Below are 25,480 nucleotides of genomic sequence, written 5' to 3'. Positions count from 1 at the left end.
GACATTTTCCTGTAGCAAAAGCATTTGGCACACAGATTAAAAGCTGATCATTTGAAAACACTGCTATTGCCGAAGTGGAATTGGTCACTCCTAGTGTAAGTTATATTCTCAACAATAATTACTACTTTGTAAATGCCTGGATAAACTCACTTAAAATCTATATGCTTTTTTTCCTCCCCAAATCTATAATGTTTATTCCATATAAATGAACATGAGAATACCTAATAGCTGCGTGGCACTTTAAATATGATAGCTGCCACGCAAGCGCTGAAAATGCATATTCTAGCCATTAGAAATCTATTGCAGCCCATTATGATGAAGTCCCAGAAACACAGAGCTTACTTCCTCCTAATCTATAAAACTAAATCTCAATGCTTATAAAGCAGAGTAAATCTGGAGCTTCTACTTCATCACAGATGTAGTGAAAGAATGTGAAAGCATGTACCTACTTTTCACAACAGCCTATACTGCAAGTCAATACTATGTTCCATAACTTGTGAAAAAAATTCTAACTCATTTTAAGTATATAAAACTAATTCAATCAAGTTAGCATACAAAGACATGATGATATTCTTTTGTAATTTTCCTATACTAATTGATATTGAAAACAGAAAATTCAGAGGGAAAGAACAAGCAATTTCCTTCTAATTCTTTACAGAGTAAAAACCATCACACAGAGACCAAAGCTTCAGCTTCAAAGTCCCCGTAAAATGGGAATTGGAAGATAAAGGCAACCAGCTGTAAAAGTGTACTTTCACAGTTTGCTTTTTAATAGATGTACCATACAAACATTCCATTGGTAACAAAAAGAAGAGCGCACACAACCAGAAATCCAGATCAAGAAACAAAACTGTGAAGTATACACCACAATAATGTAAATTAGGATGGATGGTATGCCACAAAGCTTCACTATATGTAAAAAATGTCCATTGTAATTGCTTTGATTTCTTTCATCATTAACTCCAATATAATTTGTTGTACAGTATGTATTGTAGTATTGTATTCCTTCACGAGTATGTGAAGGAAGTTCTAGGGAAAAAAAAAAAAGATATTGGTATCTTTTGGTGGTGTCAAAATAATACAACCGGGGTGTTTGGACCTACTACACTCATAACTGAGAAACAGAGAAGGAAAGATTATTTTTAAATGTACAGTAATAATGCAAAGTATTATGAAAGCATCTTATGCTGATGGATAGTAATTTACAGTTTCCTTCTTTATCAATGAAAGTAAAGTTGTGAGTTTTCTAACATTTAAGATCTCAGATGATTACAGGTAGAACACATTGGTATTGAATATATTTCACAAATACCATAAAAAAATTCATTTCACTTTTACTCAGGTATGTTTTCCAACTCTGAAACCTAAGGAATTTCTGCAAAGTTGCATATAAATTCTCCATCAAATCTGGGAGTAGGACTAGCCATGCTTTTTAGGAGGACTCATCAAAAACTGCCTGAAAAATGTTACACTTCCTCATGTAAGTATTGAATACAACAGGAATCAAAACCAGTTAGGCACACTTTCAAAGAAAAGTAAAGAGAGAAACTGTAACAAAAAATAATTCTCTGACCATCACTCTACAGTCCAAAATCCATAATTTGTAAGAAAAACATACCTGGAATGAGAGGAGATTTCACTTAGGTCTCCCATACTGCCTTCAGCTGTATGACTGGTAGAAATAGCAGAGGCATAGCTATGAACAGCATACATTTTAGTTGGCTCCTCATCTAGCCCAGGAGTTTCAGAAGACTCCGTCCACTGCTCAGTACGACAATGTACTCCAGACCTGCTGCCAGCAAGGTGCAAAGGGGCCAGGAGAGGAGCTGGCATACAGGGAGCTGTATCAATTCCACTGTCAGTAGATGCCCCTTTTATATAAGTTAATCCAAGCAGTTCAGGATCCATCAGATCTCCAGAACCAAAGTGTTTTTCATCACTGTTGCTGGATGTATTACTGGATAGGGTATTGCTGCTTGAGTGGCTTGAACAGCTTTTATCTCCAATCTTAACAGCAAGAAGAAACCAAACAGAAAAAGAACCACCCTCAAGTTAAACTGTAAAATCTTAATTTTCATATAAACTACTGAATTTGTGCCATTCAAAGATCACTTTATTATTTTTACAGTATGCGATAATATAATTGCAAAACATGACAAAAGCTAATTATACCACTAGTTTCTACGAAATGAATTGCACAACAGACTAGACACGCTAGAGGTTGATGTCACTGCAAATAAAAGTGAACATCAGGCTCTATTTCCATCTTATATGGCAAATCATAAGATCACACTTGACTTTTCTGATTATAGGACTTACTTAACATCCATAAAATTGAGTTTCTGAACAGCTGAAATACGCATTTGTTAAAGCTACAAGCATTTGTCATTATTTGTTTAAACAAGTTCTACTGCAAATCTGAAGGACACTGAAGACTGAATTAACCTTGGCTTTTTCTCAATGTGGGTGAAATACGCTGGTTATTGGATCAAATCCAATTGGATGTGTGGCTACTTGAACTGAAGCCAAGTGCAATGTATGTATACCAGATGAGAGTAACAAGTCACAGGGCTCCAAACTAAGCATGGCAATTGAAGTGGAAGAATTATATCAGGCATTTGTGTCAATGAAGTTTTTGTGTTTTGTTCTGTTTCCTGAAAAGAGATTTTATAGAGAGCTGGATTAACTTATCTTTGTGACAGAGTAGCCAGAATAAGGGTAGATGGGCTTCTATTAGGCAGAACACTAAGTGGGAAGGTAAACTTTTTTATGAGATCCCCTTCCTAGCAGATGTCTATAAACATGGCTGTCACTCATACCTAAAAGCAGTTAGAAAAGGCAGCTCTTCCTGAAATAACAGCTCTATTCCATATGGGAATTACCAGGTCTCAAAATTTGAGAAAATACAAAAAAAAAAAAAGTAGGGGTTACATTTGCATTCATCCTAGCCTTTACAAGATGGCTGCCACCTTAAAAATAATGAACAATTGATAAAAAAAATGATAAAAATGAGCTGGTTTTCCAAGGAGAGAGTTGGAGAAAGGTGTCTGGAGAAAAGATGTGTCACTTTGTACTATAATGTAAAATGGAACCAAAGTGGAAAGAAATGGGGAAAAAAAAGGTCAAAGACACAAAATCAGCCTCAGAAGACATAACGTGTGTATGAACCCTCTCAAAGATTTCCCATATGCTGCTGAACATACATGTTCAGTTAACCCCAACTCTGCAAGCACCTGAAAATCTGGGAAACATCTATTGATATAAACATCTTGAACTGTTCAAAGTTCACTATGGTCATAGCTCAGGGTCATTTTATGCATTTTCTTGTGCCAAGAGAAATTTTTGTATGAAAGCTCAGTGTGACCCTAATTGTTACATGTTGTTAAATGCTATGTCATGAGGCAAGATTAAAATAAGAAAAAAAAGTAAAAGCAGGAGGACAATAACCTTTTTACAGTTTTACAGCATAAATAAAATAGTCTAATCATGTACGTGTTATCTTTGTAATGATACTGGTTCTTACTTTGTACAATGTAGTTATCTTGCACCTGCATTACACACATGCATTTGCGTGCAAACACTAACATAAGTCCATCATGAACTTTTTCTGTTCAGAACCCCAGCATCATGAGAGCTGCTATTAGCATAAAATTCTAAGTGAAGCAAACTCAGCATTTAACTTTGGCTTCAGTACAATGATTAATGGTAACTGTTACATATAATGACTCCAGGTTTGTGTAAACTTTTGCTTAAGATACAAGGAAGTATTTTTGTACGTAACTGTACAGCACGATTCTATTTATGACAAAAAATGTTTTTGAGAAGTATCAGGCTAAATTCTCATAAGAAATCAATGTACATAAGAAGAGAATTTGATTTTATATTTTTACTAAAGTCTAAAAGTAGTGTACAGATTCCTACAAACTATAAGAGGTTTTCATGTAAGAAGTACAAAAGACAACAGAAAAAGACCAACCATGTAATTAGTGTAATTTCCATAGTTAAGTCATTTGAGGATTTTGCCATTACTGAGGACAAACTTCTGAACTAGTAGACTAGAAGTCTTTTCAGCATTCAAACGCAGAAACTACATGTTTACAGTGCTCACTGATAAATACAGTACATGTGTATTTTACACATCATGACAAGTGGTAACATAAATGCAACTTTTTTTAGCTCATGAAATACTTCACAGATTAAACAAGTCTCTATAAATGAAGCTGTAAACACACAGCAGAGTGTAGCCTGTATTAGTTAGGCTTTTATCTCCTCAGTGCCCTAGACTGAAGCCCTCTAGGGGTTCTCTAGTTTACAAACACAAATTAAGCATGTTCAGTTCATGCCTCATCTAGGTAAGCATACTCTGCCTCCCAAAACCCACAGTGGTGTTTGTAAATTACTAAAAGAAACATACTTTAAAAATACATTTTAAACCAGCATTTTTATTTTTTTAAATTTTATTATTCATTTTGTTGTTGTTTTTTCCTTTTAAATTTTTGTTTGTTTAGTGTGGGGTTTTTTGTTTGTTTGTTTTAGAGTTTTGAATGACATAGAAGTAAAAGACTTACATGTGAAAGTTTGTTTGGTGACTCCTTGCCACTGCCTTCTTTTTGTAAAGCCCGGTCTTTGTAGGAGCTGAGGACTTTGCTCGATGGTGCATGCCACTTGGTTTCTGCCATAAATAATTGTGTTTTAATTTCTGAATGCTAAAAAGATGAGTATACTGTACAAAGAAAAGAGCACATGGCTTAGCATCAGGTTTCAAACCCATATACTCTTTGGAATCAGAGATGTGCAATTTTGCAGGATTGTTAAGATCTAAACCTGCTTTTCATCATTCACAAAGCTTTCTGAAGTTCAGGAGCAGTTTGTTCAAAATACCGCCTAAATACCTTACACCACATTCCATTAGACTGTCTGTAACAGCCCCAGCTTTCATTGTCATATTACTGCTCTTTGGGTATCAAACTGCCACATCAGAACATGGCTGCACTTCATCAAGCACTACATTACAAAGAACATTTCTTTTTAAGATATGGTATGTATTATTACCAGAATGTCTGGTTCCATCCAAAGTTTCCTCTCGTTCTCTGCCTCCTTCACACTCCAGTGAGCCAGTACCTTGGTGTTCATGGAGTAAAGGGGATTGGCACCTTTTAACATAAGCAGAAAATTAAACTGTTTTTTTTTTGTTGTTGTTGTTCTTTTTTCTTTTCTATAAAACTATTTACATGATGAACAACAACACTTTTTACTCTTCAAAGCAAGTATTTTGCAAGTGATTTGTTTAAAGTCGTCATCCCTCCTACCAAGCAAGTACAGTAACATTTCCAAACACTGAATAGAAATATTTACATGTAACTTTCTCAACAGCCCACTGTTATGCCTTAAGTTTGAACAGACCAAGACAACACCGAGCTTTCAGAAGAAATGCATTCTTGGGGCTACAATAGCCAAGGTTTTGAAGTTGAGAACTACGTTAACATGTTTAATTGCTTTATAAACTAAGCGCCATGAAAATAACTATTTTTGCAGGATTTCAAACTCATAGCATGTATGAAAGCTAATATTAGATCCACTTTTTTGTATTTTGTATCCACTGCTCTGTCATTTTTATGTGAAATTATGATGTCACTACTCCAGTATTAAAACTATGTAAGATTTGAAGAATCTTCAATATCTGAACTCTAAATTCTCTGGTAGAATTTGCAGAAATTAATTTCACAAAGCAACATACTAAAAACAAGGTTGCTATAAGTAATTACTGTGCTGGTAAAATGACCAGAAAAACCGTCAAAAAAAGCAAAAAACCTATAGTTTTATTTGAATTATTTCCATATATTTAGCTGCCACAGATTTCACTGAATAACCTGAAATACTCTGAGGAATCTCCAAGATGATGCGTATATATCTGCTACATGGACTATTTGATACACAGGCATGCCAGAAGAATATTTTGCTAACAGACAAGGAGCCAAGATAATGTTTTCAGTATTCACATATTTTCTTAGAAGTAGCTTCCTAAATCCAAATGGAAAAAATTCAATGTTTCTATATTATGCTATGTAGATACTGCCATTGCCCAAATTTTATAACGGAAGTATTATCGTCAGCTACATTTATACAACAAAGTGATAAAGTAATCTAGAACAGATTTCTCATGCAATATTCTTAAAACATAAGTGGCATATTGCAGTAGTCTTTTACTAACACATAGCTAATATTTAAAACCTTCAGCATCAAGGGATTAACAGGTACATGAACATAACATCTACATATTGCAACAGATTTAAAGGGAGAAGAGACCTGAAATATTGCTGCTTTTTTTTGAGGAGAAATGCTAGGGAATGGAATGTCAGTGGAACAAGTACAGTAGGAAACAAAACCTTAGCAGACTGTAAAGTTGCTTTTTTAATTAAATACCCTTCCAATAAAACTAAAGGAGAAGAAAATACTATTCAATTCCAGTTCTATTTTAACAGCTGCTTTCTGTCTTGTTCCTTGGGAAGCAAACCTAAAAATTGTTTATTTACCTGAATTGTAAAGTAACAATTTGGTCCTAAAGGGTTAAGTAGTATGACTTTAAACTTTACTGGCATACAGATTACATTACAGTGAACCTTACGAGTCTTAATATTTTACTAACAGATTTCCCAGATAAATCTATGATATAGAGCATCCACATAGATGTGTGCTTCAGAAAGAAGATGCAACAAGATTTTTAAAAAATCATCAATACCCATCATATCCCACTTGCTGTCTCCACTGGCTGCTCCCGCTGGGTCCTGGGTCACTGGATGAGGACTGGTTGCTTGGAGAACTTCTGTAATGTTGACTAGAATCATTAATGATGCACTGAGATATTTGTGGAGTTTCAGATTTGAACTGTGTTTCTTTTAAATGTTCATTTTTACAAATAATGCATACATAGTATGAATACTTTATGAACATTCATTTGGGGAATATATGGGTTTATCATAGATTTCTAAAGCTTTAAGAAGTATTTTCTAAATATATTATTTATTTAATCACTAATAAAGTATTTCCAGCTTTACTTCTGAACAAGTGGGATTACTCTTAAATCACAGCAGCTGGATTAGCCCTCTAAATATATGCATGGGAAGCTCTCGTGATGCACTGGAAACATTTTTATTGCTCTATGTATTCCAATTTTCTACATAATAATTTAGATAAGGTACAACCAATAATTTTTTATTAATATGTTGACATAGAAGAGTAGCAATAAAACATTTTCATGAATAATATTATTCTGTACTTCAAACATTTCAGACTCATGTCTTAGCAATGCCTCTAACTACTCTTCTGGGATTTCTGGACAGCTGAAATTCAATGTTTAAATTTGTTTTTGATTACCTTCCTACTCTTCCTTTTTGCACATACCAATCAATAACTCTACAATTTCTCTCAGCTACATTAGTTTGGATTCCCTGTATCTCCATTCTTTTTTTCATATCTTTTTTTGTTGCTGTTGTTTAGAAGGCTATAAGTAGAAATGAATTTATGTACTTGAAAAGAGGTAGTTTGGGATTTATGCACAACACTTCCCCAAGGGCATGACATTTAATAAGCAACTTTAATGTTCAGCTTGAAAATTTCCAAGACATTTGCTATTATATTTTGTCTAATAGCCAAACACACATAAGTAGATGGTATAGAGCCTAATTCTTCAGCATGTCCTACTCTGATAAACATTGACAAGACTAAGCCTTTTGCAATCAAATGAATTAGTCCATAGGCTACGGTTGAGCTCAATTGTATGTTCTTTTTTATTGCCGAGAACTTTGCATGTCTTACACAGCTTAAGTGAACCGGCATTAAGGAAAAGGTAAATTATCATCCCATGTGTTTCTGGCCTCGAGACAAATGTTTGGGACACTGTCCTCAAAACTGGGATACTGTTTCTTACAGACAAATGCCTAGATCCAAAACCTCCTATTTCCTGGACAAATGTCTAGCCATTAGCCTACTAAACAAAAGGTGGCTACAAAAGGAGAACCACAGAAACAGTCTGAATGCTTCACATAGTTCCTTCACAGAACAGTTGCATCTGTCTGCTTTCAGGAATGATTTCTGGACTGCAGGTGAAAGGATACACTTGCCTACCACTGTGACTCAAAGGCTAAAGTACACAGAAACTTCTTGGCATGAAAGAGCAGAAAAGTGAGTCCCACTGAAACTTTGCTTTTAGGTACTCATTATAGGAAGCTGTAACAGAATTAGGCATACTATAAAAGCAGAAGTAGAGTTCAAAAATATCCATGTGTTTCTTAATGACTAATTACAGCAAACTCCTTGTTCAACACAAACATTTGAATTGCTTTCTCAAAGCACTTAGCTCTCCCCAGTAGTAGAAGCACAGGTGTTCAGCTCCCAGTTTAATTTCACTCCAGGGATTGGGCACCTCAACTGCTGCTGTTGAAGTCTTCCACTATATCTAGCCTTTTACTATATCTATCAACATTTCTATTGCTTCTTCCTCTTTTTAACTCTAAAAAGAATCTTTGTATCACTGACATCAACATTATCTCATTTTCAGACCAGCTGCCATTACTTCCCTGTTTTATGATCCTGCTTTTCCTTGCCTGTGCTCTTCATCAATTTGTCTACATTGATATTGTGACTCTGACCCTCTAAAATCTCTTCATCATTTTCCTAGCCTGAGTATACATTTTCACCCTTCCAAGACTATATAAATACCAATCAACCTTACTTCAAACTCTTGTTTTAAACACATCTCTCTGTCAAGCTATTAACTATATCTCTTCCCATGTGGAAAGACCTTGCCAATTACGAACATTTCTTTTCATGTTTCAGAACCCACACATCACAGTTCATCATTTTTCTCCCTTTCCAATATTGATACTCTTTAGCATGCCCTCCCCAGAATGGTACTCCTGCATTGTACTTATTTTGTTTAAGTGATACAGGAATTTCTTCATGACAAGAGATGGACTCTGTCTTCAGAGGTTTTTAAATGCTTCACTGAATGTTAAAACAATTGAAATTTATGTGAACTTTTTTTGCAAATAAGTAGCATGTCAGAAAGCTTTATTTTTTTTTCCTATATATAAGCATATACTACGCTTAATAAAGCTCCATAAAACCTGAAGCATTTGTAGACATTCCAATATACTGTCTCCTTCTGCTAGATTTTACCAAGAATTTCAGTAACAAGACATTCCCCCCGTACTCGGCTCTGGTGAGGCCGCGCACCTCGAGTACTGTGTTCAGTTTTGGGCCCCTCGCTACAAGAAGGACATGGAGGTGCTCGAGCGAGTCCAGAGAAGGGCTACGAAGCTGGTGAAGGGTCTGGAGAACAAGTCTTATGAGGAGTGGCTGAGGGAGCTGGGACTGTTTAGCCTGGAGAAGAGGAGGCTCAGGGGCGACCTTATTGCACTCTACAGGTACCTGAAAGGAGGCTGTAGCGAGGTGGGGGTTGGTCTATTCTCCCACGTGCCTGGTGACAGGACGAGGGGGAACAGGCTAAAGTTGCGCCAGGGGAGGTTTAGGTTGGATATTAGGAAGAACTTCTTTACTGAATGGGTTGTTAGTCACTGGAATAGGCTGTCCAGGGAAGTGGTTGAGTCACCATCCCTGGAGGTCTTTAAAAGACGTTTAGATGTAGAGCTTAGGGATATGGTTTAGTGGAAGATTTGTTAGCGTTAGGTCAGAGGTTGGACTCGGTGATCTTGAAGGTCTCTTCCAACCTAGACTATTCTGTGATTAGGAAAAATTTGAGCCCTAAAATTATGTATACGTGGTTACAAAAATGTAACCACGGTGTTCTGGTGTTTTTTTAATTATTATTTTTGTTTGTTTGTTTATTTGCTTTGGTGGTTTTTTATTTATTTTTAAATTATTATTATTTTGGGGGGAGGGGGAGAGAGGGGCATGTTGAAGCTGGGGCAAAAAGAAGCAGAATACATATGATCAAATATCATAATTCACAGTCTGCCTTCTCCAGACCCTGACATTGACATGTTTTCAAAGATGTTTTACTATTGCCTGTATATATTTCAAACAATCTTAAAAAAATCTCTAATTCTTTTCTATTAAATGAGGTAGTTAGTGTAGCAATAGCAGTATTTTATGATTTCAGCCAGAATTTTTTAAAGCTGTAGAGGAGCTGTACTTCAGATTTATTTTTATAAATTAGATATTCCCAACATGCAATACTTTTTGTCTTGAAGATTAGAAAAACTACATCACTCCAGGGTAAAGGACTATTCCTCTTCCCATGTGGAAAGACCTTGCCAATTAGGAACATTTAGAAATAATTGCAAACAATAAAGGACAGAGAGTTCTGTTCAAGACATATGGTTTTCTAAATAATTCAGAGGTCAATGTATTTACAAATTTAAAACTTTAAGATGAAATTGTTCTCTTATGAAGAATTATGATTAAATTAGAACAGAGTTAAGATTTAAAGATACTATCCCATCGTCTAATATGTGTTATATATTCAAATCACAAGCTCTGCTTTGTTTAATTAAAAGCAAAGCAAAGCATAAGGACTGGTAATGAGTTACAGAACCCTTTGAAACTATGCCAATAGTGTGGTAATGAGATTAAATCATTCATTTTTAAAAGGACGAGTTCATTTTATTTATGCTCATTATTTGTTTAAGTAGGCTCCCAAAAGGTGGAGGACAGGACATTGTTTAGATCAAAATGTAACAAGAGTTTCCCACTTTATTGATTTGGAACTAAAGGGAAAGGGTAGCTGTCCTCATCAGTAGGATCCTCAGCACAGCAGACTTTCATCACAAACAACAAAAGTCACTTGTTTCACAGAGAGTGAATTATAATCAGTCAATTCCCTCTCACACAACCTCAGAATTAAAATTATAACAAAAGTTCTAGAGAATAGAGCTATCTAAGTAAGGCACATTAGGAAAATGACAGGCATTAAATGGAGAGTATACTACCTTGCACCATCTGGCAGTTTTCTATCAAAGGAAGTGCTGCGAGGAATGGCTGTCTGAGCCTGCTGGAGAAGCTGCTGGCACTGCAGTCTGTCAGATGTTCCTAGGATTGGAGAGGCACGAGAGAGAGGCTGCCCAGCGGGAGTCGGCACCCGATGCCAAGTGGTATTTCTTCTGAAAGGGGTTTTATACTCACATGGGGTGCCTTCACTGTCAAGTTTGTATTCCACCATGGGTATACGACAAAGTTCTGAACAACCCCTGCAGGACAAATAAAGCAATGATCAATCTCATTGGCAGGAAGAGAGAAAGAAGTCTTGCATTCTGCAGTCAGAAGTATATGCATATTTTTCTTCTGGGTGACGAAAGGTCTTGATATAGCATTGTGCTGCCCTTTGAAGGCTTGAAAGCTACCATTTGAACCAGGTAGGAAATGCGTCAAAATAAAAGATTTGCTTGCATGTGCTCAAAGGTTTTGAACTCTCTCCTTGCCTTCAAAAAGGAAAAATTATTAAGCTTTTATAAATTAATAAGCTTGAGTTTCACATAGTAAAAACTACTAGAAATAAAGCATTCAGATGTCAGCAAATATCAACATCAAGTTCTATAACAGCTGTAGTTTAAATTTCATAAATACAAATCATTTCTTAATGTGAAAACGTACATATCTGAAAATACAAAACATATTTGTTGCTTCCCAGCAATCTAGACACCTCTTAGAGCACTATCCTTTAGAATCCATCCAGTTCCTACTGAATGACAAAGCATATACACTGTGATGCAATTCATTATGTAGCATCTAAATATTTTTCCATTTTTTTTTCAAACAGCACTTTCTAATGTCTCTCATTCTGGGAGTCTCTCTGCCCAGAAGAGAAAAGGGGAAGCAGATGAAACAAAGTCAAAGCTTAAAACTTTGACTTGAATCTTACAGTGTGGATAGATACTAATAGTGTTCCCAGAAAGTATAAACTCAGGAAAAAGTAGTGACAGCATTGTCCAAAAGATCAGTCTGCCTTGGGGCTATTTACTGTACTCAGGCTGGACTTGAATTAAGGGTTACTGTTTCAGCAATTAGTTAACAGAGACTTCACGCCAGCAGTGAAGTCCATTGCAGCTGTATTTTACATTCTCACATACAATGCCCATTATTTCCTTGATAGGCAGCATGCACTGTTTTAACTTCTATAAAGAAGACAGCCTAAGTAACCCTAATGCAACACACCAAGTTACAGAAAGAGACGGTGAAAATTCACTGCCCTGTCCTTGAGCCCAGTCTTAAACTCTGCTTTTGTTGAAAACTTTCATTCATTCATCACTCAGAAATTCATCATCAATTCATCACCGGAAATTCATCAATTCTGACTAAATTAAAAACACCTAGAAAAATTGTAATAGAGCATATATAAAGTGTTTACAGCCTTAATCCTGAAAATTCTTTGGCAGAATGACTTAACACAATTAGACACTATAAATTTGCATATGTTAAACTACTTGAAGCTTCCGAACCAAACCCCAAAATAGTATTTTCATTACCAATGTTTCAGTAAACAGACAAAAATAAGGGATTATAAAAATGCTAACTATGTTATTCAAGGTTGTAGAAAAGAAGATGTGCGCAACTGTAGCAGTTAAATTCTAGCTATTCGGTATATGTCCAGTGCAATCCAACCAGACACTTCTGGCTACTTAATTTAATGGTAATGGCATAAGTAAATTGTTTATCCTGCAGCATAAAATCTTAGCTCCTGCTGGCACTCAACCAAATGAAACAGGTAAAGAAAGAATTTCAGTCAAATACCGAGGAAAAAATGTTGAGGGTGAAGACTGGGAGCCCTTCAGTGTAGGGCAGCAGATGCCGTGATGAAGATGAGTTGAAGAAGGATCACTAGAATACTGTAAAACAGAACTCAGAATTCCTGATTTTTCAAGGTTATTCTGGGATTAAAGTCACCAATAAAATTTGATGTGTAAATTATGCTGATGTAGCACAGTTGGACATGGAATTTTTTGTTTGTTTACTTTTAACAACATCTAAGGGATCATGCTAAAGCTGTACATTAAAAGAATATTAATTATGCAAGCTTAGGAACTCAGAAGGGAGGAAGTCTTAAAATAATACTGCACACACTTTAATTTGTCCTCTCTGTGTTGGTGAAGTAAAGAAACATATTTTCTCTTTTGCTTTTAGCAAAGAGCTCTTTACCTCGTTCCATGCATATAAAAGACAGCATTCATTGAAGCAATGTCACTCAATATGTAATTTTCATTATGATTTAATGGGTCAGATATTCAGCACTGATTTATTATCAGAACTTATTTGATAGCTGGATACTTTCACTGGATATAAAACTAATTTCTTTCCAGCTCCTCATATCACAGAGCATCAGTGAATGATTTTCTGTTTTTAGCTTTCCTATGGAGGTAAGAAGACCCTAACAGTCTGCTACCACAGATAATGAATGAAGCTATACAGAAACCAGTGTTTTAAAATTATCAGTTAATTTCAGAAGGTCAACTTGATACGTCTAAATAGCCTCCCCTGTCTTCCCTCCAAGAGTGCCACATCTATTCGGATCACCACTTCAAACAACCTTTGTTCATTCATGAATATTTGTAAAAATTGTTTTGCACTTCTGAAAAGTCACAACATCCACATTTGGCTCTTAGAATGAGGAACACTGTAAAGGCTGTGTTAAGCTAATTGCCTAGAATCACACGAACACTTCTACTGGAGAAACTTGCATAGAATAAACTTCTCCAGTGCAATATTCAACTGCTTATATCCCAAGACCATCCTTCTCTTCATAAGGCTCCCCCCACCTCATTCACTGTCTGTAACAAATGAGGCCAAGGTCTAAGAGACAATAGCCCCTAGCAGTACAACCTTAATTTATTTCCAGAGCAGGGCCATAACATTATGTGAATGCAGAAGGCTCTTAAAGGAAAAAAATAACATAAGATTGATTACTCAATTAAAGGCTTTCATAAAACCTTATATACAAAACAGAACAAAGAATATACAGATGATATAGCAATTTTAATATTAGTTTAGTGTGCTGTATAATTTTTCAGGCAGCCATATGTAGTTTTTCATTATTGGATTAGGAAGTTCAACAATTAAGTAGGCTGCTATTTCAATCATTCTTCTGCTGATTTCAAAGTTATTTCATTCCCTTCTACATTCCCATAGACCATAAGTGTTAGAAACAAATCATCCTCTCCCTAACCTTAACTATTAGGACATTGATTTCACAGTTTGTCTTAGTAATTGGGAAAAGTATAGCATGTAATTGTCATTGTATCCCTTATTAATTACTTCATAGGGGGTATTTAAAGTGCTGTAAGAATAACCATGGGTTTTGAAGTCAAAATGGATTATTACTACTATTAGTTTGACTCAGCTTGCTAACTGAATACCTAAAGCATGATATAAAAACAGCTAACAAGCTCTCCAACAGAGACAAATAATTTCAATTTTTTAACGAGTATGTTTACTTCACTAAAATGTATTCCTCTAACTGATAAGCAACAAATTGATCGAGGACACTTTCTGCAAAAAAAAAAAAAAAAAAAGTTTACAACCCTATTTCAAATAAAACAAAAATCTAAAAATCTAACAATACTACTTTTACATCTAAAATGCAGCACCAATATGGCTCTTAGCTGGCATAAAACCACAGAATTCCATGGCTAAAATAGAACTAATTTATATGACTCCCTGCATCACATAGGCTTATTTATTTTAATGTAAAAGTGCCAAACCAATCAGTTCCACATTTACATGGAAGTTACACCTTACTGCTTCACACACACTGCCCAAAGAACAGATGCTGCAGTATACTGATACATCGAAGATGATAATTGTAGCTACTTCCTAGACCAGAAACAGAGAATCAATTACTTTATGTCTGCAATTAAATAAATATTCATTTATTTATTTATTTTGCTGTGGATCTATCACCAAGGTAGTTTGAATGAAGAACAACTGATCGTTGCATAAATGCAATTTCCTATTAAATATTCAGTTGAATCATTATCTAACTTCTATTTGTAATACCGTAACTGATTCCACTGGATAAAGAATACATATTGGGGCTGGTGTTGCAGGAGAGCTTTTACTTAATTTTTATAGTTTTTATTTTTTTAAATTCACTTTAAAGAATATGTACATATATATATATATATCTTGAGGTCTTTATATTTAAAAGTTAGGTTATTGTGTTCTGTAAATATATTTAATGAAAACAATGTGCTAATTTCTAATGCTATGGAAGTCCAGAAATAAAAGGATACAAAAAGCATTGCTTGATTTGGTAAAGCTCTCATATAGACACCAACTTAACTGTTTTAAAAATACATTTTAGTTTAAAGTTATTTTAACACATTTAAGTGTCTATAGCATTTGGGGGTGCTGTGAGCTGATGAAAACATGATTTTGTCATGTTTTGTCATGTCTCTAGATTTCATGCATCGCTATGAATGGTTTGTTAGCATAACAACAGAAGTGGAAAAACTGGTTACAATTTAACATCAGTTCAATGCATCACAGATCTGAACTACTAAAGGGGACGTAGGGATAGAAACAGTCATTGGTGTTCACCAGTTGTATTGAATTGAAGTTTTCCTTTACTATCACCATTTCAATTCAAAACATTTATTCTTTCTCAATGAAGAGACAATATGTATATGTAGCAGTACAATAAGTAGTTGCATTCTTCCAAGTCAAACATTTGAAGTAATCACTATTGCTGTGCATGTTTGTTCTCAGATGCAGCAGTTCTCGCACAAGGTGCCACAAGGAGAATGAGAACCCATCACACAGTCTCTTAAAACCACAAACAAGGCATTAATTTCACATAATTGTAAGGATTTGATTAAAAAGCAGAATTTAGTAGCTTAGTTTTCCTTAGACTCGCGGTGCAATTACATGAGACATATATTTATTTCCCTTTCTCTGACCCTCTCAGGTACCTCCCAGAAGTAAGCCCTGGACTCCACTGACTCCCTGCATCAATTACAGAGCAAACCAGAGACATTGGATAAGATCAAATGGTCTAAGACAACTTTGGTGAAAGAAGTTGAGACAAACGCTTCCAAGTTACGATACCTCAGAAGCCTATTAACTGTAGTCACACATCAAAAAAGAGATGTCATTTGAAAAATATTAAATGGGTTTTACTTTAAAATAGTTTCATAGCACAATAGATATGTGCAACTGCTTATGGCAACCGCAGGTGAAAAGGCTGGTGCCACTTTATCATTCCTGGTTTTAGGAGAGTATTAACTGCCTCGCAGTCCCTTCAGAGAAGAGCTGAAGCTGACAAGCCCTCCTTTATGAAGATACATTCATTGTCCTTTGATCTTTGTTACTATTCAGTTTTAAACAGAATCTTTGCATCAGTGAACTGACAAACAATTTTGAAGCCTCCTAAAAGCCTCTACGTCTGCATTGTTGTATGAAAAAGAGAAGAGGAACACAGACAAGACACATGCATCCGATGAAAGGAGTTACTCAAGAAATAAAAAAGGAGAAAAAAAAAACACAAAGCAACCAAGATGTTCAGCTTGTGTGATCAGTGGGGCAATAACAACCCCTGCAGTCTCTGCTGATGGAAAGCAGGACTCAAGCAGAGCAAGTCACATTTCCAAATCCCAGAGAATAGGAAGACAGCCACATCAAAAGATAATAAATATGAGGAATAAAGGCTTGAAAAGCTATTGTCAATAAGGAAACATCACTTGGAAAATGAACTAATAGGAAAGATTTTTGTGACATTAAAAAGAAAAACTTCCTAAATTCACCATTTCTGTATGAAGAACTGGAACACCCAGGGTTGGGAAAACCAACTTATGAAGATGAAGAACTTATATTATGCTCCAGCTTAAGAAATAGAAATGGAAAGTAACAAAGAGGACAAATGAAGTAGCAAATACAGACCTATCTCTCTGAGCTCTGAAAGAACTGAGTTCAGATTGAAACCTGATTTTGAAATAATCTTTAAAATAATGGAGAGGCAAGATTAGGACTAAGACCTCATCATATGGAGGAGACACAGGAATCAGTCATGAGGAAGTAGCAGGTATAAATATACACGATTCAATCAATTGAATCTAAAATAAAGTTTGGCTTGATATATAGGCCATTTAATGACTTATAAATATATCTTCTTTAATGAACAGAAAAAAAATTGCTGATCCAAATCCACAAAATCAAAATAGAACAACTGCAAACACTAAAATCTCTTTATAGGTCAGTAACAGCACCTTTGAAAACCCAATAAAAAAGGAAGGAAATGATACTTAACTGACTGTATTGTAAAGCACATCCACAGACCCTATTCATCTCTCCACCAGTCAGATTTGGGGGGTAGCTGATAGTTTTAAAGATTTCAAGGCTATCAAGAGCCCTTCTAACACTTTTCAATTCTTTATTTCAGTGGGAGGACCTATGATATTCTCCAAAGCAGCTCCTCATAGCAGTAAAAGACTTTCAGTTAGTATCTCCTGCATTCTTTGAGACAGCGTAAAGATATCAAGCTACAGATGACTATGAAGCCAGCAGCAAATTTCAGCAATTGCACTGTGCAGTAATCACCTAGACTGATAGTATACCAATCATAACGTGGTCAGTGAAATGCAGTTTTGAAGGTACATTTTAAACTTTGCTATATGAAACTTTTATCCATTTCTCTCTTACAAGAGAAAATGAAAGATTGACCGTACTTCTGATACAGAAAGTTAGAAATTCCTCAAGCATACTCTAAGTGGTTATGTGTATATTTTACTTCAATTGATGGAGCAATTGAACAATTTAAAGCCCTGGATCTTCTGTCAGCTACAACATATCTGTTAAGCTGAATTGCGAGTGTAGGTAAGTAAACTGAATGGCACAAAGGTTGTCCATAAGTGTTCTCTGTTCAGCACTATCATTGATGCTACATTAAAGACATTTTAAATACCTTTCTCCACCTAAGCAAAATATGCACTTGCTGCATAGTAAGAGTCTTCTCAATAATGCCTGGAGTTCTTAACAACTGCCAGAAAATGTTTGTTCATAGGAGGTAGTAGGGCAATTTTAGTAACTGTGAGGATAACACACATATTCAAATGGAACAGGGAAATTTTTCAAAGGGTGCTGCATAAGTTACCTTGCTTACAAAATTTATCATATTGACCTATACTGCATCTTTATGTCAGCTACAGATGAAAGAATCAAAAAGGAAAAAAAAAAACATCAGGTTCTTGAGAACAGTAACACTTCAATTGCTCTATGGCAATATTTTATTTTTTATTTTTTTTTTTACCCTCCAGACATTTGATCTTATAATTTTATAGAAAATACCCTAAATGCTGATAATCTAAATCAATAAACCATACACAAGATACCATAACATTTCAAAGTCAGTATTAAAAGTAAGCCAATTTTGGAAAGAAATAATTGACCTACAGTATTATCTAAAGGAATTTTCAGTCATGGGGGAGGAAATTTTACTCCAAGTTTGAAAGCAATTAACTCTTCCCAAGAACGTGTAATGACTAGAATAGAAGCACTAAATTTAAGGAGAAAAATCAATAGAAGCAATCTTTTATAAAGGGTCCTGGTAAACCACTTAATAAATATAGAAAGTCTGTTACATTTGCCAGTAGAATTCCACAAGCAGAGCACAGAGAGATGTTGTCTAGTATAACCTGAAAACAGCAATCAGCTCAGTTGGCTACCAAAGATGAAAACGCTCCTCTCCTTTTCATGGCCTGGTGCGTGACATATTAAAGATAAGGTACGGGCTGTCCTGTTCCCTATGTTGGGGCTCTGCTGGTGCTGCCACCCTTCTGAACACAGGAGGAGTGGCAGAGTTCACAGTGAGGGGGTGAGCCAGAATGCCTTGCTGTGAGACTGACCCCAGTATTAGGGCTTGCACTTAAATTTGATGGCCCAGGGTTAAACATCTCTGCTGTTAGAGTTCTGACAGAACTCAGTTTTGGCAAGAGTCTCCATACACCAGGCTAAATCCCAGTTCATGTCTCACATTTCCTGAATCTAACAATGCTACAAAAATACAATAATCTGACTGGAAAAAAAGTTAACCATTTTCTCCTTTGTTGTTGTTAGGAACATAGGATTAATTTATATAAGCGACGTGGCTTCAAATTAGTATCATTATAGATCCTTAGCAATAGTTCCCTCAGTTACCTTTAAAAAAAATGTAATGAAACTTTCAAATTATAGTTTTCAGGCATTTGCATTCTTCTCAAGTTAGTAGCAGGGCTGGTAATCAGTAATTAGAATTTAGATGCACTCAAACTTGTACAAGCAAAAGTTTAGTTTCAGATTTTTCTGCTTCAATGTACCAATGTACCTCAAACATTGTTAGCCCAGCACTGTCACACCAGCAATTTTAGACAATGGCTTCTTTTTAGTCCAGAATGGGGCTTTGCCCAGGGGAATTCTCTCAAGTCAAGGGACCAAAAAAAAAAAAAAAAAAAAAAAAGTGACCTATGAACTATTGCATGAGCTTATGGCAAAACGCCCTTGAGAGAAGATTTGAACTCTTCCACTAAATAAACACTTCCATACTTCCTAAAAACATTTTTTCCAAACACTCAATACTCTGCTGGCTATTTGTTACTTAAAAAACCTTAGAAACACAATTGTCTAGTAAGATCACAATCATTCAAGAAGAACAAGTATTAAAACTGGAAAATACAGAAAGTCATTACAGTTGCTTGTTTCATAAGAGTTTGCAAAGTTCAAGAGAATGAAATAACCTCAAAAGAAATGCAGTAGTATTTAATAATGGCTCCCAGGTAGTCTCAGGTATAGGTATAAAAACATTCCAATTTTAAACATTACTAGCAACAGCAGGAAACAAAACAAAACAAAACAAACAAACCATAAAACATCTGTTTAAAAACAGGTGGAAACTACCACTGCTTCTTCTCCTACAATGGTTGTACTTGGCCTTCTGTTTCTTCCCCATCCCTGGAAATTTTGCCTTAAGTGTTGTTCATTTTCTAAACTTCCTACAAACAGTTTTCTTGAGCAATTTTATATATAATGGAAGATGAACTCAGACAAATAAGCTTCAATGTAGTAAGAAAGATTCTAACTGAATGCAACACTAGAGTTTAAAATGGATTTGGAAGTACTTGAATTCCTTGATTGGATTTGACTGATTAAGGAGATAGTGTCCTTGAGCATCACTGTGACAACACCAGCAAAAGCAAATTAGAAGGAACATTGTTATTCTTCTGTTAAAATCTGTATAATTCCAGCTTACATTGCTGTAGTAGTAGGTAATATTGACAACAGAAGAACATATTGGCAATTCTAAAGGGAATGACATATCATAGAAACAAATATGAGACAAGAATACTTATTCAGATCTGAGTATACAGACTAGCACTTCTGCTCTGAAATCTGTAACTGTAACGAGTTTATGTTTTAAGTAGACATTTCTTCCTTCTATCTAAATATCAGCCTGGTGCCATGCAAATAATTATAATTTCTCAATTTGTGCATGATTATTTAATTGCTGGAGCAATCTGAAAATAGTAGGAGCTTTGTTTCAAGTTCATTAACTCTACAGGATAGCAAATGAAAGGTCTTATCCCATGATTGCTTTTGCATATACTGCTATCAAGACTATAGGTAGAAGGATCTACATATTAAGAAAGTAATGGAATGCACTGAATGAGCAAAATTTCCCTGGTTTCCTAATCACTCTGTAACATTCATTTGTAAGCACCTTTAACATTCCAAATAATTTTCATGCTGAAAGAAATTAATACAAGACATTTTGCAGAAAAAAATAATCATCATTAATAGTTCATTGTTAATATTCACAGTATATGCATGCTCATAGTTTGTTTTGTTGCTTGCTTGTTGTTTTTTTAAAATATAAAAGGCTGATGGATTAAAGATTATTTGTGGGTGAGCTAACAAACAAACAAACAAACAAACAAAAAAAAAAAAAAAGAACTTGATTAAAAAGATCTCCACTTCAGCTGGTATTTTTCTAAGGGACTAGGATTGCTTTGGAAACACACACACTTGAAACTTGGTTTCATATGAAGGGTATAATTCCTAAGACACGCAAGTCTAATCTGTATAAACTCACTTCAGAATTTTATCCCAGCAAGGAACCAGTGCAAATAAGCAACCCAAAGAGAAAGTCCTAATTGCTTCATATTCCTAAAACTCAGCAGACGGAGTTCAGCAGAAACCACTTTTTCAAGTAGTGGAAATCAGCTGATTATCTCACTTGTTATAAGACAGGCAATAAAACGATACATAGGTAAATTTCATGAAACTATTAACTGTTTTTGGCTAAAATTACATTTATATTCTTTTAAATCTATGTTAAATTTTAATTCAATTGAATCTTGTAGAAACATAAAAACTCATGAATATTTGTGTTTATGCCCTGTGGACAAAACAGCTTCTGAAGTTGAAAACACTTTTTTTTCATTTATAGTAATCATGCATAAACATAAAATATATTATAAACTACCAATATTCACCCTGAGAAATAAGACTGAAATACAGAGAGATAAATCCAAACTGCCAGAAGACCACATTGTTCCATAGGATGCATCAAACTTTCAAGGTACCCATTTCACCCTCCAAATCCACTGTTCCACATGTATCAGATGGAGTAAAGTATCATTTTTTAAAAGAAAAGCTCCAAGCCCACTTTTGGACGACAGCAATAATTTTTGGAGCATAAGCCTCCTTCAGCTTTTGAGCTATCTTTCTTCTAGACGTGCAAGGTGTGGACCAACGACTGATGGAACCTCTGGCTTTGAAGGAGGTATCTGGATGTCTGTTTGGAGTGTTATTTGGTAATTATTGGAGCTACTCGACAGTGAAGGAGTTCTTTCCTGATGAGCAGGCACAACAGCCTTAACTGCTGCTCACATATCTACTGGAACTTACTCTCAGAGACCTGATTGTATCCTATATCCATGCATGGATTCTCTGGACAAAGACAGTGGAATTTGTTGTCAAATGAATGCAAAATTAATTCTAATTCTCTAGACAATCCTGTTTAAATGCACAACTACTGCCTGTAAATTTCTAGGTAAACCTGATACTAGTGTACAAAAGAGATATAAACATACTGGAGAGAGCCCAGCAAAAATGGTTAAGGGATCAGAGCACCTGACATACAAGAAGAGGCTGAGAAAGCTGGAACCATTGAACATGGAGAACAGACAGCTCAAGGGAAATCTTACCAATGTGTATAAATACCTGAGAGGGGTAAAGAGAAGAAAAGGTGCCAAGAATCAGACTCTTGTCAGTGCTATGTGATTAAAGGGCATGAGGAAATGTGCAAAGAAAATTATGGGCAATTCCATTTAAGCATAAGCAAAAACATTTTTTTTTACTGTAAATATGATTGAACACTGGAACTGAGGTTGTGAAGTTTCCATCCTAAGCAATATTCAAAACCCAGTGCACACAGCCCTGAGCAACCTGCTCTAGCTGGCCTTGCTATGATCAATGAGGTTGGACCTTCCATCTTTAGAGGTCCCTTCCAACCTCAAATATTCTGTGTTTGTATGATACTGTAAAAACTAGACATTGCAGATGGCTACGACAAGCAATGGAGTAAGAAATAGGGAAATGTATACACACAAGTTTTAGCTAGTAAGCAGCTGTGATTACCAAGAGAGTTTCTTCTTTCTCCAAACTGCTGGTAATTTATGCCTTTCTGCCTTTTTCTCATTCTACCTCTCATTAATATATTTTACAAACAGTGTCATAGGTCACATTTGCCAACTAAAACTCTCAGTCTTGTTACTTGGTATCTTTGTATTCTTTTGTCTTCTCTACTTAGATTTTAAACATTTGGGACAGACAAACTCAAAACTTACTGTCTACGAGATCCCTTTCAAATGACGCAACTAAAATTATTATTCATATTTTGGGGAAGTAAGGGGGGGAAACGAGGTGCTTTCCATTTCTGTGAGAAGCTGATATTTGAGAGGAAAGAGGCATTAAACAAATTTATTATTATTTTTTATACTAGAGAGATGAGGCTGAAAAGAACTGAAAAATACTTTGGCACTTTTCATGTTTTAGAATAGAAACAGCTTAAAAATTCGTTTTCCTTAGTAATTAGTTACACAGTTTTAAAAAATGCAAAAAAATTTACAAACAAGAACAGCTTTTGCAGATTTTTCCCAGTTTGGTAATACTCCTCAGTTAGAAGTCCTCCTACACACAGACTGAGTGCCATGTATCTTATACTGATTTGGGATTTTAACATTTCATTTCCAAAAACGTATCTTAGAAGATATAAACAATTCATATAGTATATATTTTTCTATCAGGGGCTATAAAATACATGCTTTACCTTCAGTATAATAGGATCGGCTCATTAGGCTCATATTCTGTAAACAGCTTGGAAATGTATACCAAACAAGTCAGTGAAAATTCATACCCAGAAGCAGATGGTGAGAATAGCAAAGCTAAGCAAAGAGACGCTTAATTGCACATTCTATCCAACTAAGCAAAACGGTAGTATTCTATATTCACACACGTTTACTTTAGAAAGGAAACCAATGCTTCAACACACAGGTTGAGGCAGGGAAGGGCACTTTTGTGTCATTCATCAGGCCAATGACTGCTTGGAGAATTGCCACCAATTAAGCAGTATTCGTGTACAGCTGGCACCAACTTCACAAAGCTGCATGCTATGTAAAATTTCATGGCTTGTTGTCTTGCCAAAAGCAACACATCTAATGTTTTTTTCTGTTAAATTAAAAATCAACAAGAGATTTAAAGATGGTCTTTTACTAGTAGACAAGTAATTCAATTTACTGTAGTACAGTTCTCGTTTAGGATGAGCCAAATTAAAAATGCCCAGAAAAAGTGTGAGGAAAACGTATTACGGTAAAGTTTTAAAATTTTACCTATTTATCTGCCTCAGTAATAATCAAAATGGAAAGAAGAGCAAAAATCTTTGTCACAGAAAAAAGGAATACTGACAACAGAACATTGTATTTCAACCATGAAAAACAACTGTACAGTCACTGTAATAATCTCTACTACACCCTTCTCCTGAATGTGTGATCATCTATTTCATGTTGCATTTTTTTTCCTTTAACTGATGATTTCATTGATGTAATTTAATATTTAATATGAATAAATTAGATATCTACATAAAATAAGGAAGACAGTTAAGATCTGGTACTGTGTATGTCCAGAACACAGCATTTTCCCTATTTCCCTACTTTTGCTAAATTTTTTATGTAAGAAATTAAAATAATAATACCATAGTAATGCATAATAATAAGTAATCATCATCATCCTTTCCCATAGGACAGGAGTCAGAGAAGCTTCAAGGAAATAGAAGGTACAGTCTTCAGAGGATTCAAACTTTCCAAAATTAGTATTAAAATATAAAATTATCCTGTGGAAGGAAAGAAGTCTTACCAGCTTTCGTAATAGCTCAGTCATGAGCATTAAAATTTACTTATTACACTTTCAAACCATAAAAATGTAGATTTCCCTTTAAATGGGAACCTGTAAGGAATTTAATCTATTACAAGCCAGTAAGGGCTTTGGGAAAAAAAAAAAAAATTGCCTTAAGAACTTCGCTACTGTTACCACCAGACAGACAATGTCAACTCCCTGAGGGTCACAAAAAAAAACAACCATGTAAACTGTGGCAGAGAAAAAACAAACAAAAAACAGATACAAATGTCACATTGAGGACTGTTGCTTGTTTGTTACCTTCTAGGTGCTCCATCCTCGTGTGGCTGAATAATCACCACTTTTACTGTCACTGATGTGCGTAAAAGGTCAATCATTTGTTCATGAGTCAAAGTTGCCACAGCCACTTTACAGATTTCAACCAGACGGCTCCCTTGCCTTAGGCCTGCTTTCCATGCAAAACCAAAGGGCTCCACATCTGCCACTATTCCTTCAAAGTTCACGTGGAATCCAAGCTGGCCCAACCCATTCCTCCGAAGGGTCATTTCTGTGGTTTCACATCCTCTGGTCACTATCTATAAAGAAGTATCAGATTGTTAGGACACTCATTTCTTTGGACAGGCAAAGGTCACTTTTCAAACCTTGTAAAGCCATGCATGGCTTGGCGGTTATTATCTTCAATACACTAATGTTAACAATAATTTTGACATTTGTAGTTGAAGATTTCTGCATAAAACAAAGGGAACAGAACACTTCACAATATTAAAATCTTACAACCCCAAAGCAAGCAGCTGTCCTGTGTTAAATTCCTCTCCCCCCAGCATTAACACAACACCATTTATATCTTACTGAAAACTTAACAGCTGCTTTTGCTTCAAAAAACAAAACAAGCAAAATGCTATCCTGTCAGTTACTTTGTTCTTGTGGGCTGACTGACTGCAGGTGTGCAGGCATTTTTTCTTCAGTATTAGGCAGTATTAAACTTGAGATATAACACGAACCAAATTGAGTGAAATGCTTCAGCTCTAGTAGCATCTCTTCTACAGATTTTAACAATTAAGAACATTTTGATTTATTTTCACTCGTAGCC

At 35.3% G+C, this 25,480-nt stretch overlaps 1 protein-coding gene across 7 annotated transcripts in view; it reads right to left on the bottom strand.

The window, feature by feature from the left end:
• SIPA1L2 (signal induced proliferation associated 1 like 2) overlaps window positions 1-25,480 on the bottom strand; it is a 136,744-nt gene that overhangs the window by 29,474 nt on the left and 81,790 nt on the right. For 5 of the 7 annotated variants that reach the window (XM_035320032.1, XM_035320037.1, XM_035320039.1 and 2 more), the window contains exons 10-15: window positions 24,691-24,965; window positions 10,950-11,207; window positions 6,740-6,835; window positions 5,053-5,153; window positions 4,569-4,672; window positions 1,619-2,007 (exon numbers count right to left, since the gene is read on the bottom strand). In XM_035320032.1, coding sequence (XP_035175923.1) covers window positions 1,619-2,007; window positions 4,569-4,672; window positions 5,053-5,153; window positions 6,740-6,835; window positions 10,950-11,207; window positions 24,691-24,965 — 1,223 coding nt within the window. The remainder of the gene's footprint in view (window positions 1-1,618; window positions 2,008-4,568; window positions 4,673-5,052; window positions 5,154-6,739; window positions 6,836-10,949; window positions 11,208-24,690; window positions 24,966-25,480) is intronic. The other 2 variants (XM_035320036.1, XM_035320038.1) reach the window with 1 other exon arrangement.

This window comes from Oxyura jamaicensis, chromosome 3 (assembly GCF_011077185.1).
Source record: "Oxyura jamaicensis isolate SHBP4307 breed ruddy duck chromosome 3, BPBGC_Ojam_1.0, whole genome shotgun sequence".
In the NCBI taxonomy this organism is placed as follows: Eukaryota; Metazoa; Chordata; class Aves; order Anseriformes; family Anatidae; genus Oxyura; species Oxyura jamaicensis.
This window is presented reverse-complemented; position numbering and strand designations above follow the sequence as displayed.